Genomic DNA, 15653 nt, shown 5'->3' with positions numbered 1-15653 from the left:
TAAGATTGCAGGAACGTTCTGAATTCTTTAAGAATATATACTATACTATACTATACTATACTATACTAAACAATGTTATACTATACTTTACTATACTATACTATACTATACTATACTATACTATACTATACTATACTATACTATACTATATTATATACTTCATTAATATATTCTTGTTCATTGATTGGTTAAAAGTGGATCACATGATCAAAAATAGTTCTACCATCAGTACTCCTATCCGTAAATAGTACCTCTAAGCCGTAAATAGTATTTTCAATGTCCCGGATGAGCCGTAAATAGTACCTCCAAGCCGTAAATAGTACTTTTGACCATGCCTTCCGCGTGCGCGCATTCGATGCGACGGAACAATTCACGCACGCGAAACTGCCATAGCGTCATTTCTCGCTGCTTGATGCTTGATGCTTGATGTCTTAACTCCTAGAAAGCTTCCACTTGTCCAAGGAGACGGACGAAATCGTGCTGTGCAGATGTGCGGGTGCGAAGAATAGAAGACTAGAAGTGCAAGTAAAAACATCCTCATCTTTAAAGCTGATGATGGGTGGTGGTTGGCTGCATTGCTCTCACCGCTGGAAGGGCTGCTGCCTGGAATGCTGCGACTGATGGTGCTATCACTGCTTCCAACGGGAGTCTATTCCAAAGTGGAATGGTGCGGATGAAGAAGGAGAACTTATATGTGTCACGAGAAGCTTGTATTGGATGATAACGGAGGTGATGGCTTGATCTGACTGGTAGTGGGTGAAGCTGAACACAAGGTGGAAAACTGACATTGATGAGGTTGTAGTGGAACTTGAAGAACATGGTGCATTGGTGGAGTATTCGCCGGGTAACTAGTTGATCAAGATCAAGTTGTTGTAGAAGAGGTGATTTTAGCCTATTCGATTTTTTTGAAGGGCAAAATATAGGTTGTGCTTAAATTGGTCGTCTGTTCACTCAGGATAGAAGCGGGAGAGTCAAAACGTCAAATAATTATCTTTTAACCAATCAATGAACAAAGAACATATTAATGAAGTATATAAAACAAATATATACTGCCTTTATTCGAAGTTCTGGTTAAAACTATGGTCCCTCGTTGAGATCAATTAATACTATTGATCTCACCTCGGGGCCCATAGTTTTAACCAGAACCTCTCATGGCAGTATATATTTGTGTACTATACTATACTATACTATACTATACTATACTATACTATACTATACTATACTATACTATACTATACTAAAGCAGTATTACTGGGTTACGCCATTCAAATGAGCAAGTTTTATATCCGATGAAGGCACCAGCCGGAATATCCGTTTCCCTAATGAATAGAACTTTGCACCTCAGTGATAATGACGGAAATACCTTCAGGGATAGCGCATGATGGCGGGAGGGTCCATGATGAGACCACTTCGTATAAGTAAATTAAGTAAATACAGTTTTGTTACGACCGTGCAAAGTTTCATTTGAACTTGATAACATGTAGACAATTGACATTTTATAAAATTATCTTCTTTTCAGTGATAATAATTTCATGTTCAACTATGGAGCTTATCATGTACCTCATTGCTTGCTGGGTATTAATTTCAATAATGTATGCAGGTAAGCGAAAAAAAATGAGAAGGTAGTGCCTCACTATTTCGTTTTTATCAGTAAAACTCTAATAATTATTTGTATGGTATTAATAATTCAACATGGTAGCATTGTACTTTGCTCTTCCTAATTAATAATATAAAATATGTCACACACAAAAAAAACGTGGATAAACCAATGAGGATGAACACAATATTGTTATTTTTTTAGGAGTTGAAGCTCAATTCCTTATCGGACCAAGCCCTGCTGATGAAGCTGTTCTGATCAACAGTATGCACACACTATCCTGTAGAAGAGGTCCAGATGGGGCCACTGGGCTTATTTCGTGGGAACACAGTTTGCCTGGAAGTACAGGAAGAAGTACTCTATTTATTGGCGAAGACAAGCAAGAGTTGAATCCTAGATACGACAACTTTGCTATAGATCCCGCTAACCTCTATGACCTAATCATCACAAATATGGCAATTGAAGATGAGGGGACTTTTTATTGTCGGAACTTAGCTGATGGCAGTTCTGTAACAAGTGTAGTGAGGACTGTTGAAGGTAAGATGAATTTGTATGTGCATGTTCTTAATTAAGATGTTGATTATATTGTCGTGTTTGCTATAAATCACATGGTGTGTGTTGTAAAAAGGAACATAGCCTGCAAGCTATTGTAGGCTACCTGATCAGTCTGCTCTGAGCTTATCTTGTTTGTTACTAAGTTCTACTTGAACTTGTCTTCAGTTTTTGACATGAATTTGTTTTTAAAACTACAGCATGTAGTTTTCGTTGTTTGCTTTTATATTTTGTTGTCTGTCCCTGAAGAAGAGCAGTTAATCTGCTCGAAACGTCGGGTTTTTTTTTGTTTGTCTGTTTGGTTTTGTTTGTCTGCTCCAGGTTCATTGTACTGTTTTGCTGACACTTCTGTGGGCTCTGAAATTGGACATTTTTGGCCATCGAACTTTGCCTGTTTTTGTGCCTACATTGGTTGTTTGGTTTACCGAGTCTGTTTATGACCCCGCTTGCATAATGTCTAGTCTATATTTTACTTGTTTCCCCACATCAAGTTGGTGTACCTTGCTCGTTTTCTTTGCCATTGAATTTTCTTACTGTAATTTTATATTCGTATATATTGCAGTTGCTGGGAACCCCCCAGAAATGACACCACATACGGGAGGTGTAGTGACAGTAATAGAAGGTGACACCTCAGCGATTGTGTGTACAGGAATTGGCTACAGACCTGTGGTAACAATTGAATGGTATCATACGAAGAGTGGAGGACAAGAATCTCAGATTACCGATGGTGTGACTCAAACAGAGGACCCTAACGCTGGTGACAGTGACTTATTTGATGTAGTGAGTACACTACAGTATATTGCAGATAAAGAATATAATGGTGGAGAATTAGAATGCATCACAACTGGCCAAAGTGCTGCACCAAGTCAAGAGAATATTTCATCACTGAATGTTCAATGTAAGTCCTATCATTTTATTTCCAGGATCTGTGGTCTTATCTAATCCGGGGCGTCGCTATGCCAATCGGATTGGGAAGGGGCGGTGCACAGCATATTTTGCCGACGGAAATATTTCTTACCTCATAAAAATTTGAATGATTCCATATTTTTCAAGAATCTAAAAAGTTTGCGGGTGGGCGGTGTGTGTGGGGGTGGGGTGTGTTGGGGTGTGGGGTGTGGGGGTGGTGGGGGGTGTGTGTGGGCGGGTGTGTGGAGGTGGGGTGATCGGGTGAGGATCATTGTTTTCATCAGTAACTTTTGTTTTGTACTTTTACGAAACAATATTGTATACAACAGCAGCCCAAGGTGATAACAAACGCACATTTTTTTTATGACTCATGTAATTTGCAGACAATCTCATGATTTGCCGACAAAAGTCACCTTTTGCCGACAAAATTAAAGATTGGGTGTCTCACCGCCATACATCCCCTCTAACGGCGGCCCTGAATCTAATTGATTGATGCGTCACACCATGGTTTATATGAATTTCTTGCACTAATCAAGAAAGTCGGCTTGTACGTGCGACATTTTGTTTTCATCTTTCAAGGATTTAAATTAAGTTTGGAATTCTATTGCTATTAATAATTGTTTATCCCTAACAAATTGAAATTTAACATCTGTCCTTTAGTGCCCTAGCATTTTTAGTTATTATCTTAGTATTAAAGCCTGTGTGAAACAAACAAAAACAAAATAAATTAAAAAACGTGTAAAACCAAAACCTCCTTAAAATGACCAAATGGTTGATTCGACCATATTGCTCTCATCCGGCGGCTTGTTTTGGTAGGCATGCAGGTAGGCGCCAATGATTTACTTCCCTTTAGCTTATCCACCATTACTTTGTAACAGATACACCCATTGTCAACGTGCAGTATGGCAGTGATGAAGTCAGATGCTCATCTGATGCCAACCCTGAAGTAGCAGAGCCCTATGGCTATAAAATCATCATTAACAACACAAATGTATACACACCAACACCAGCCTGTGTAGATGGTGTTTGTACTCTTCCTTTAGAAGTTGATTATGACACAGATGTAAGGTGTAATGCTACCAATGGTATAGGCATGGGAACTGATACTACAGTGGCTAGACCAGGTAGGTATAATGTTCACAGATTTTGAATTGGTATGTACATTTTCATTATCGATCTCGATCTCTATATACTTTACATTGATGCCTAGTGCCCTTATTGAGAAATTTTTGTGTTAAATTGCTCTGACACAGTGGTTTGGAGGCCCTAAATGCGATGGCAGGATCCATATCTTTCAGTTATTTAAAGAATTGCAATGCACTTCTTAATATTAACTTAATCAAGGAAGCCAATAATCGCATTAATATTTCCACAGGCCTTGTGGTTCTTAAGCCAATAATATATAAAAACAAACCAATAGTTTAGGTCATTTCCCCATCCCGAGAAAAATCAGGCAAATGGGGTGAAAATGACATAAAACCTATTTCATTCCTCTTTTGTGTTCTTCTTTTGTGTCAAATTTATTTGTCTCAATATTTAAATCCAAACACCGGTAAGTCATGCTCCCCTCACTAGGAGACAAAAATCTGTGATCACTTGAAATATCTGTGACAAATCTGTGATCCAACATAGATTTTCCACGATTTTTCAACCAGTCACAGATTTTTCACGAAAAAATGTCTCCTCCCACCGCCTTAATATGAATCACAGTAGACAATGGAACAAACATAACTTTCGGGATGGTGTACCACCAAACTGCCATGTTTATGATTTGAACAGACAGATTTGAACTGATCTTCTCATCTAAAATTGTTATTTTATATTTTTCTGCTCTCCTTTAATTGAAATGTATGGCACAGGTGCAGTGATAACAACAACACCAGAACCAGAACCAACGAAAACAACGAAACCAGACGGTGATGGCCCTGGCCCTGGGGTGATGGTATGTTTGAAACTTTTTTTGTTATATCACGAGGTCAACCACCTGATATTAAAGATAGCAGATTAATTTCTCGCAGTTAAAATGTCTGTTTAAAATAATTGTTGTTGCATATTCTAACAGACCATTTTTTTAAAGTGAAAATATGAATGAAAAATAATTTAAATAAAGAATGTGGAGGCAATTTTAATTCGAATTGCCAAATTAAGTTTGTCCAAAATTGTACAAATTCATCTTGGAAGAATCAAGAGAATCATATTAAAGGCCCATTCAGTGCCCAGTCCCCGCACTCCGTCATCCGTGGGTATTCATGCTCGTCGAAAATTTCGCGAAATAAGGGGTGTTTTCAGATGAAGAAACGCGATTCACGAAACACACAAAAAAGGGGTGTTTTTTCAAACCACGTGTTCGCGAAATTAAAAAAAAAGGGTATTTTCATCGAGCAGCCTACGCGTTTTTGCCAGAAAAGGGCATATTAGAAATATCGTTCGTATTTTAGCGAAAATAGGGGTATTTTTGAAGGGCACATAATTCGCGAAGTCGCTAAAAAAAGGGGTGATTTCCCCTAAAAACTTCGTGAAATGAGATGCAAAAGGGGGTGTTTTTAAAGTTCACCGACAAGCATGAATACCCGAGGATGCACGGACTGCGGGGACCGGGATTCAGTGATCCCAGCGCAAGTGTAAAAAATAATATTGTTTATAAATTGCTTAAACGTGAAGGATAAGTCATTCAAATTGTCATTTGGTAGGCCTATTTTTGAAATGAAAAGTTTGGCAAAAAACGAAGAAAACAACAGTTGAACAACGAAGTTGAAGTCCCATTCAAATACATGTAGGTAATTTATATACTGTCAGTATATAAATTACAGATTCATGTAAAATGCCTTATTTGGTCTTAAGTACACGGCTTTCAGCTGACCCACTTGCAGGCTATGTTAGCACATCTATGACAATTACAAAGGTACCAAAATCTGAATTTTGATGATTTTTACGATTGTGATGAGCAAATCACTGAATGGGCCATTAACTTAACTGCTTTAAGAATATGATAGGTGTATTTTATTAAGGTTTTTTTTTTCTCCACAACTTCGGTGTTAAGTACATTCGCGCATTTCAATAGCACCTGTAAAGCACGTTGGAAAACTTTTCCAAATATTTTACAAATATAAAGTATTGTTCAATACAAGAGATCGAGCCCATTTCTTTTTGATGCACTGTATGATTTATTTTCATTTAATTTCAGCACCACAAAGGTAATGGACCTTGATCCTCCAATGCATGAACAGAGCCAAGTAAATCAAGAAACATAATCTCAGCTACCGGATACACGGTATTCTATGTACGAAGATATGGGGTATAATGAGAACACCGGGGCAAACACTAAGGATCGTGAATAGCAGGAACTTAAGTAAGGCTACATGATCTTTTTGGTTGAAATTTTTGGCGGGAAATAATCCCGCCAAAACATTAAAGTAATCTTTTCCCACAACTAAATATCATAGTCAGGAAATTAATGATGCATCTGGTAGCTTAGATCATAACTTTCATTGCACTTAGTTGCAATTATCCCAGAAAATTCTTGATTTGTTTTTACAGAGTCTTGAATTGTCGATGTTTTTGATCAAAAACATCACTCGGTGTATTTTGAAACTCGAGGCATTAACTCTTCTCAAATTAGCCCCAAATCATAATTTATTATATGCACGTGTAGCAAACACCAATGGGAATAATTGGACGTTGTTTGCGGAGCCTAAATTTGGTTTGATTTTATTTCACAATAATTCTAAGGTGAGAATTTTGACCTGACATTTACTTTTTGGATTTCAAATTTAAATTTATTGATATACATATTTTGAATAAATAAAGAGCACGCTTACCTTTCTGCAACACTTCCCGGTATCATTAAGTATCTGCTGATAACCAACATTTTAGCTGAAAACAGTCCCTTCCTATCATTTTTGAACAAAATATGGTTAAAAAGTCCGTACGCTGCGTGTATAAACTAGCACAGCGAGATAACGAACAGAGCTATTTACGGTGGGGTATCTATTGTAAGCTATTAGGGTAGGCCTATAGTATATCTTCCCGCAAGTGACAAGATGTGTCAAGCAGGGCGGTATATTCAAACGCTATTGTCTGGATCATTGAGTATCGATTGAGCCCGTATACATGCAGCACGGATGTGTGTGGTCCTCCCAGGTTTTGACATAAATTACAAATGACGTCGTGAATGACCCAGCGTTTTCATTTTATTATTACTAAATTAATCGTCGTTTATCACGAGTGCTAAGAGTTGTACCAGTTCAATGTATCAAAATTAATTTGTATTAAATGAAAACAAACAGACAAGTAGAGTCATATGTCTTTCTATGACCGTATTCCTACCAAAATCAAAATCAAAATGATTTTCAATACACTAAAAACGTGTTGATATGTATATCTTTGAAAATCGCCGAATGTTAACCACAGTCACCGTGGCACAGCATAGGCATCTTTAGCATTCAGTGAAATTGGCAGTGGTTCGAAACCCGGTGAAAATTTTAGTATTTTTTATTCTTTTTACTAATGCGCTGTGCCGTTTTACAAACACGCCCCTGAATGAAACTCATGGGCATGTACCCTTAATGGACCTTCACGTGCCAATTCACAAGCTCAAATAGTACGCCTTAACAAGATGTAAACAAGCTTTGGGATACATGGCGGGAATTCCCTTAAAAGCTGGTATTGAATTGGTCTAATCACCTTATAGGTTTGTTTGGTTATGTAAATAATGTTGCTTTTATCTTATGTACGCAATCGATAATTCTGTTTACGATATTATAGGAAAACGCCGTTGACATTCGGGACAAGTTCGATCAAAACAGTTTGACTGTTGGTGTAACGTACCGAGGTGCAAACATAGATTCAAATCTTGGATAATGCGGCAGTGGCGTAGCCAGCGGAGACGACACCCCCCTCACAAAAAATCTGGGATAAATGGGAACGACAAAGAGTAAAATGTCATCAAAATGACTAAATAACACACCCCACAACAAAAGGCTGGCTACGCTGCTGTAATGCGTATACTAATCATATTAATAATCATAATCCCAGCAAACAATAAAACATTTTCGACATCATTTGCAAAAGGTTAGAAAATGTTGCCAGAAAACGTTTAAATGTCGGGTTATATAAAGGGCATAATAAGGTATAAAACGTTTTCATAACATTAAAAAACGACTGTGTTTTCATAAAAAAACTTTTTAAAACGTTTTCTTGGCCTTTACAGAACACGACATTTAATGTTATTAAAACATTTTGACCAAAACCAGAAATCCAGAATGTAAAAAAAAGTTTTAAAATGTTTTGTGTTTGCTGGGATACTTATCATATTATAGAGTGCCTTGAGTGCCTTATACTCCCAAAAGAGAAAAAAGATCAACTGAAAGTTTCCTTTTTTAAAACACAAAAATCGCACGCCTCGATATAACGCTATTCACTAAATGGTTGGTGGATTTTATTCTTTATTTAAGTGCAAAAAGACTTGTGCCATTTAAATTAATACTATTGATCCACGAAAGTATCCGACAAATATTCCAATTCCCAAAATTCGATATTTGTGTCATTTTAAGTTATTTATGGCAGGTTTTATGACGATCTCAGAACATTTTATAATTGATATATTATCACAAAGCATTACAAATTTCAAGTCTATGTTTTATTTTATTTTTTCGTTTTTTAAATAACGATCTTTCATGTATATTAAATAATTAATATTACTCGTGCAACTTGAACTTCAAATAACACGGCTTATCTTGATGTACAGAAGCTCTGGGTTACATGGCGGGGAATTCCCTTGAAAGCTAGTAGTATTGAAATTGGTCTAATCACCTTTACAGGCTCGTTTGATATATGTAAATAATGTTGCTTTTATCTTATCTTAACAATCGATAATTCTGTTTACGATGCTATAGTTTTATATGACACAATATTAGTAGCCTAATTTAATACTATTGTCTTTTCTTTAGCACTTTATTATTATTTTTCATGTTGTTGAAAAAAGAAAAAAAGTCGCTGATGGCTACAGAATCCATTTGGCGAGTCGAGAGTGGTATGCATTTAATTGATACAAATAAAATTACAATTTCTATATAGATGTGAATCGCCGAAAAAGAAGACCGTACGTCCATATTTGGCATTTTGAGAAACCAAAAAAGCCATAATATTGATACATGGGTATAGGCAAGGAGAATCATTTTGTATATCAACCAAGTAAATATCTGTAATATTGATCGATATTGATCGATTTATCAATTTTGGACTTCTTGCGCTCGGATTGAAACAAAAGGTTATAACTCAAAACTGAATGTAGATGCTGGAAATATTTAACCACCCAGCAAACACAAAAACGTTTTAAAAACGTTTTAAATCAGTTATATTTTGGCTTTTGGTTTAGGTAAAAACGTTTTAATAACATTAAAATGTCGGGTTATATAAAGGTCATGATAACGTTTTAAAACATTTTTATGAAAACACACTACAACAATATTTTTAAATGTTTTCAAAAAATGTTATTGCAAACTATTTTTGCAAATATTTTTGCCAAATATTGTGACAATACTTAAATAACATTATGTTAAAATATTTGAACCCAGCAAACACAAAAATGTTTTTAAAATGTTTTTTCAAAACCTTTTAATAACATTTAAATGTCGGGTTAAAAAGGTCATGAAAACGTTTTTAAAACGTCATTGAAAATATTTTGGGCAAACATTTTTCGCAAAATATTTTTACAACCCCAAAATAACATTCTGTTTAGAATGTTTTGTATCAAGTTTTCAAGAATGTTTTTGGAATGTTATTAAAACGTTTTTATACCCTTTATATAACCCGACATTTAAATGTTTTCTGTAAAACATTTATGTTTGCTGAGCAGTAGATTATCAAAAACTGTTTTTTAAGGTTATGAACACGTTTTATACTCTTAATATACCCTTTAGATAACCCGACATTTAAACGTTTTCTGACAACCTTTTATAACCTTTGGCGAATTATGCCGAAAACGTTTTGTGTTTGCTGGGCATATTGGTAATCTATGTGCAAAGACGAGCAATTTGACACCTTGTTTGTTGAATTTGAAGGTTCTTTTAAAATTTGACCTCAGTTGACCTTTAACCGGAAGTGAACCTCTAACTCATTAACCGAGCTCAAAATGTATGATAGATTATATATTTTCGTAATCGTTGTGATGAGACGAGTAATTTGACGTCTATTGACTACATTTTTCATTTTGCCCCCTCACGTCCCCTCACCATTCAACATTTTTGTCTTCATCCAATAACTTCAAAACCACCTGTAACTCAATTTCGTCAAAAGTGGACTTACAGTCTTCTTGCACTCAGGTCTTCAAATGGTGAATAGCAACGTTCCCACAGCAGCACGGCGGCAGCGCCAATAGACACTGAAAGCCAACGAGGAGTCATGTGATTCAAAAAGTGACTCCTTCAGGGACGCTATTAAGAGACTCATACTGCTTAATTTATTAACCAGATTTCACATATATTTATTGCAATATACGCGTAAATCATAATCATTTATTTTCCATCATAAAAACCACAATAACAAATAAACACATCAAAAAACAGACGGGGGAGGTGCATCTGAAAGCAAAGAAATGCCTGTAAATTGTTGCACCACTTATTGTACAATACACTTCTAGTGCCCGTTTCTATTCATCGTTATGTATTCTTCTCCCGTGCATTATTTTCGCGAACTACCCTTCATAGCCCAAATTATATAAACCTGCACGCTAACCAATACATTATCTAAAACCCGCACGCTAAACAATAGATTTTAGATAATAGTAATAATACGTGCACGCTCAAATACTAGAAATACTACTTTCACATAAGGGAACAACTCAGAAGTTCGATGAAGCCCTATAAACGAAAGTCCTTTCGTTATAAGGCTAACCCCCTCCCCCCCCCCCCTCCTCTAAATACTTCGCTTGCAAAAACAAAGGATACTTTGCCATATCTCAAATGGTTTGTTACCTTGGTTACATTGCCCATAACACAATAACTGTATGTCCGACTAAGGGTAGATGCCACATTTTAAGAATCAAAAGCTTATCTACAATAATCAGATTCGGATCACTGGTTTTGGCAGCAAACGATAATCATACCATAATGTAACCCATTCCAAGTTTCTACCTGGGCAGAAAGCCAATAGATATTTCTAAAATTCAGTAACATTTAGGTATGATTCGCTTCACAGATTTGGAAATTAAACATCATAAATCATACCAATCTGAGAGACCTTCGATGGTAAGCAAATGTCAGTTTCTGTCAAGCAACTGGTTTGTTTGTAATGTCACAGAATAAAGTTAGACATTCTAATAACAAAACCAGTAATTTAGTTTAATTTAAAGTGTAAGCTGTTCCTGCAGCTACCTGCAATGTAAAATTAGCGTATCAGAAATGATAACAAAATTTGGTGGCGGTAATGTAATGAGGACATTTATCATCAGAGTCGGTTTATTTGTTTTGAGAATAGAAAATATTTTCAACATTCATTAATTACGCCATCAATATTAAATGGAAAACTTGGAATGGGAAATAGACCATCGCATACATCATGTACGTTATTCCACGGTGTTCTGTTTTATAACATAAGTTTATTGCCATTATTATTTCCTCTTACTTAAGGGAAGGGGTATGAACGTTTGGACAGTATTTATTTTGGGACATTAGAGCACACCAGACATATCGAATTGCATTCTGAATACGAAGAATGTCCTTCTGATATCAAATAATTTTGATTTTTGAAATTCGCAATTTAATACACATTTTATGGCAAATCATTAAAATTGATATTTTTGATATTTAACAGTACTCGAAGTAAACTTTATAAATCTGATGATTTATACTTAAAAGTGTATGTAGGTGGGATAAAAAGCGGACGATAAATTGAAAATTTTGACCTTTCGTATTGAAGATATGGATTTTTTAAAAAAAAAAAAAAAAAAAATTAGGTCTTTTTGGGAAAAAAATCCATATCTTCAATATGAAAGGTCCAAATTTTCAATTGACCGTCGGCTTTTCCTCCCAGCTACATACACTTTAAGAATATATCATTAGATTTATATAATTTACTTCGAGGACTGTTATATATCAAAAATTTGAAAAATATCAAATTTTTATAATATTCATAAAATTTCAAAAAATGAAAATTATTTGATATCAGAAAGACATGCTTCGTATTCAAAATGCAATTCGATAGGTCTGAGGTGCTCTCATGTCCCACAAAAAATACTGTCGAAACGCAATAAACGCTCATTCTAGATCCATTAACGGATTAGGCCATTTTAAATCGACTTTCGAAAAGTTTTTTGATACATTCATTGATTTTTCAAAAAGTAAAAATCGCAGTTTAACAAATAACGGTTCAAATGAAAGCCATTATTGGGGGCTAATTGTTGTATCACTATGATAGGCCTGACACCAATATAAACACTTGTTTCGGTGACCCAAGTTCATGGTCATTTCTGCTCACGCACTTTTTTACAGATGGCCTGGAATTTCATATTTCGGTTTCAGCGATTGCCCGAAAAAGGTGGCATGTTTTTGAAAAGCGTTTCCGCTTGGAATGTAGATAGTTATTGTTGCTATTACTCTTCGCGATTTTAATTTATACCCTCTTTAGCCGACAATTTTCAATGCATTTTACACAATAGATACGTCGCTTGCATAAATACCGCTATTTTTAACAGTATCGTTTTTGTTAACCAACATACCATCCAAAAGAGTTCTCAAGACTTTGATGAAACCATAGATACCAAATCGGACTGCATGTGATGAACAGATTTTAGACTAGAATCAAAAGAACCAGCGTAGGCCCTCTCAAAATGTACTTTTTTTAAATATCGCGTTGTGATAAAAATGACTGCCTTTTCCTTGTTTTTAATAACAAGGAAAAGCTTTACTTACCTTAAACTTCAAACGTAGTGCTGTCTCAGTGTCCGTTACTGGTTGGCATTATTCAGATTAAGCGATTTTCATGATTTAGGCCTACTTAGCCTACATTTGACCAACTATTTGCCCACACCGTGTACGAATGTATTCCAAATATGGCGCTGCATTCAGTATCACACTAACGACAAGGTTATACTAAGATGTGTAAGACTTTCTGACACTATATTCACGGTTGTTCTAATGGCTATTTAAACTTATGACAAATTTGGCTGGTTTGCGTTGTTCAATACCATTTCACCCTGATGTGACAGTGACGTCATATCCGGGGTCACGTCAGTATAAAGCTGGTTTCATACTACCCTGCCGGTTGCAATGAGCGGCGTGGCGCACGCGCATTGCAGACAAACGGACACAATCAAGGCTTGTCATTGGTTGAAACGCTCTGCCGCTTGCCGGGTGTTCGCACAGAGGTCGGTATACTTAAGAGTCGCATTAGTTTACATGTTCACGTAACCTCCTTCAACTCATTTGCATAGCATTGGATACCAGGATCGTATTCTGATTCGTCGTGCCTTCTGACCTGTTCTAATTAGCATACTTTTGGATACCTCCATATTTGGTATTACCTAATTAATTATTTATACCTCTCTGTTGTTCACATAGTGACGTCATTAGAGCTGGTTACTTCGTCAAACATCCGACGAACGAACGTTCGCAGTTTTCTTTTTATAACTGTTATATCGTGAAATACCATATAGCTGACGTGTTAGTCCAATATGATAGGAAAATATTATAACCGATGACCCCATGTTCACATTGGCTAAATAAGCTGTATTTTCGCTGGAAAGGGGCCGGGACAAGTCGGCCATTTTGTTTGCAAAAGGCATGTTCTTCTCCCGCGTTACCCGGAAGTGGCAGCACCAGAACAAATGACGTCATTTCTGGATTTCAGCCGGAACGGTTACGTTCACTGCCGTGCATCAGTATAGGCATCAGCGTATCTAGGTTTTACTAAAGTAAAACATCTTTGGGTGTTCGTGATCGCGCGCCATTATCGTGATGATCGGGGATTCCTTTTTTGTGATGATGGCACCAGCCGAAATGTCCGTTTTCCAGAATGCAATGAACATAACTCTGTACTCCCCCGGGGAGATGATGTATTTTGCGACACTCATACCCCCCTGGAATAGTGCATGGTGGGAAAGAGGGAAAAAGGTCTATACGAATTTTATTAGGCGCAGCATCACTCGCTGGAGTTCGATGGCGCGGCGCTGGTGTACATACGCACGCACGATAAAGGTTGGCAATTGAAGCAGGCCTCAGTTTAGCGAACTTTGTCTAGTTTAATGCGATGCGAGTGCAAGCGCCGCTCGGACTGTGAAGGTTTCTGGATACCGCATATGGATTTAGATTAGGCCTATATCATGTCCTCTAGGCCATATAATTTATTTTTGGAAAGGAAAGTCTAATCTCGGAGCCTATTCAATTGAGAAGGGACTGGATTTTGTCATAATAATATAAAAATTAATACTTGTCGTTCATAACAAGAAATAATGCCTCGCGATTTTTTTGATATCCAGCCATAGTATTTTAATTCATTAAACTGAACATGAAGCTATATCTTTACTAGCTTCATGCACTAATTTGCAGACCCGCCCGGCCTTCTACATGTAGTGAGTACCACATTAGATTGTGTTTACAAGAAATAATAAGCGCTGCCTCCTCGAAATTTCTTATGCCATCAGCTTTGATGATTAAATATTATCTACAACTCTGCACCTGTGTTCAAGGCCTTTCTTTTATCTATTGACCTCAAAAGAAAGGATTAGAATGATCAGAATGACGTCCCTGACCCCTTTCCACACATTAATAATGAGTCGGTAAGGGAACGTGCTACCGTTATACTCCAGTGAGTACGTATGGCTACTACGCAGTTCAATGGCCTTATTGTGATCTGGCGGGCGTTTTAAAAGCACGGTCCCTGACTGCGGGGGCATATTTCCGGACAAGGAACAATAGAGACCAATTGCCTGGCAATGACGTCACATGTAATACAAGTCTATAGTGTGATTAGAACATTATAGGCTGGTGGTCACTTATAGTAAGATCAGTACGAAAAGTCCAATGCGATTATTAATGTATTTTCTAAAATTAAAAGAACCACTTTTTAGCGGGAATTTTTGTAAGTTACACAGCTGAAGTTGTGAAAGGGTTGAAAGACTACAATATTACGGCATAAACAAGAATTTCTTTGTTTGGTCGTTATTCCTATAGGCTCATCCCTTAACAAAATGAAAAACATTTTTTAGAAAGGGTTCGAACCAACAACCATAAATCCATAGTCTAGAGTCTATACCACTGTGCTACGAGCCGTTCTGCTATACTCACTGATTAATATTAATATACAAATTACCAATGAATGCATATATAAGTTTCCTAACCCTAAACCTAAACCTAACCCTCAACCTAACCCTAGTCCTAATAGGCGGGACACCGCGTATACCCAGTAAACACAAAAACGTTTTTAAAACGTTTTAAATAAGTTATATTTTGGCTTTTGGTTTAGGTAAAAACGTTTTAATAACATTAAAATGTCGGGTTATATAAAGGTCATGAAAACGTTTTAAAACGTTTTGTATGAAAACACACTAGAGCAATATTTCTAAAATGTTTTCAAAAATGTTATTGTAAACTATTTTTGCAAA

The 15653-nt window shown here is 36.4% G+C and overlaps 1 protein-coding gene across 1 annotated transcript; it reads left to right on the top strand.

Annotated features, from left to right (window-relative positions):
• Positions 1–1590: 1590 nt before the first annotated feature.
• On the top strand, positions 1591–4205 carry LOC140169530 (cell adhesion molecule 1-like). Its single transcript, XM_072192790.1, has 4 exons — positions 1591–1600; positions 1802–2134; positions 2712–3047; positions 3934–4205. The coding sequence occupies exons 1-4, from the start codon at positions 1591–1593 to the stop codon at positions 4203–4205; spliced, it is 951 nt and encodes a 316-aa protein (XP_072048891.1).
• The last annotated feature ends 11448 nt before the right edge of the window (positions 4206–15653 follow it).

The sequence above is a fragment of the Amphiura filiformis genome, chromosome 14, assembly GCF_039555335.1.
Source record: "Amphiura filiformis chromosome 14, Afil_fr2py, whole genome shotgun sequence".
NCBI lineage: Eukaryota > Metazoa > Echinodermata > Ophiuroidea > Amphilepidida > Amphiuridae > Amphiura > Amphiura filiformis.
This window is presented reverse-complemented; position numbering and strand designations above follow the sequence as displayed.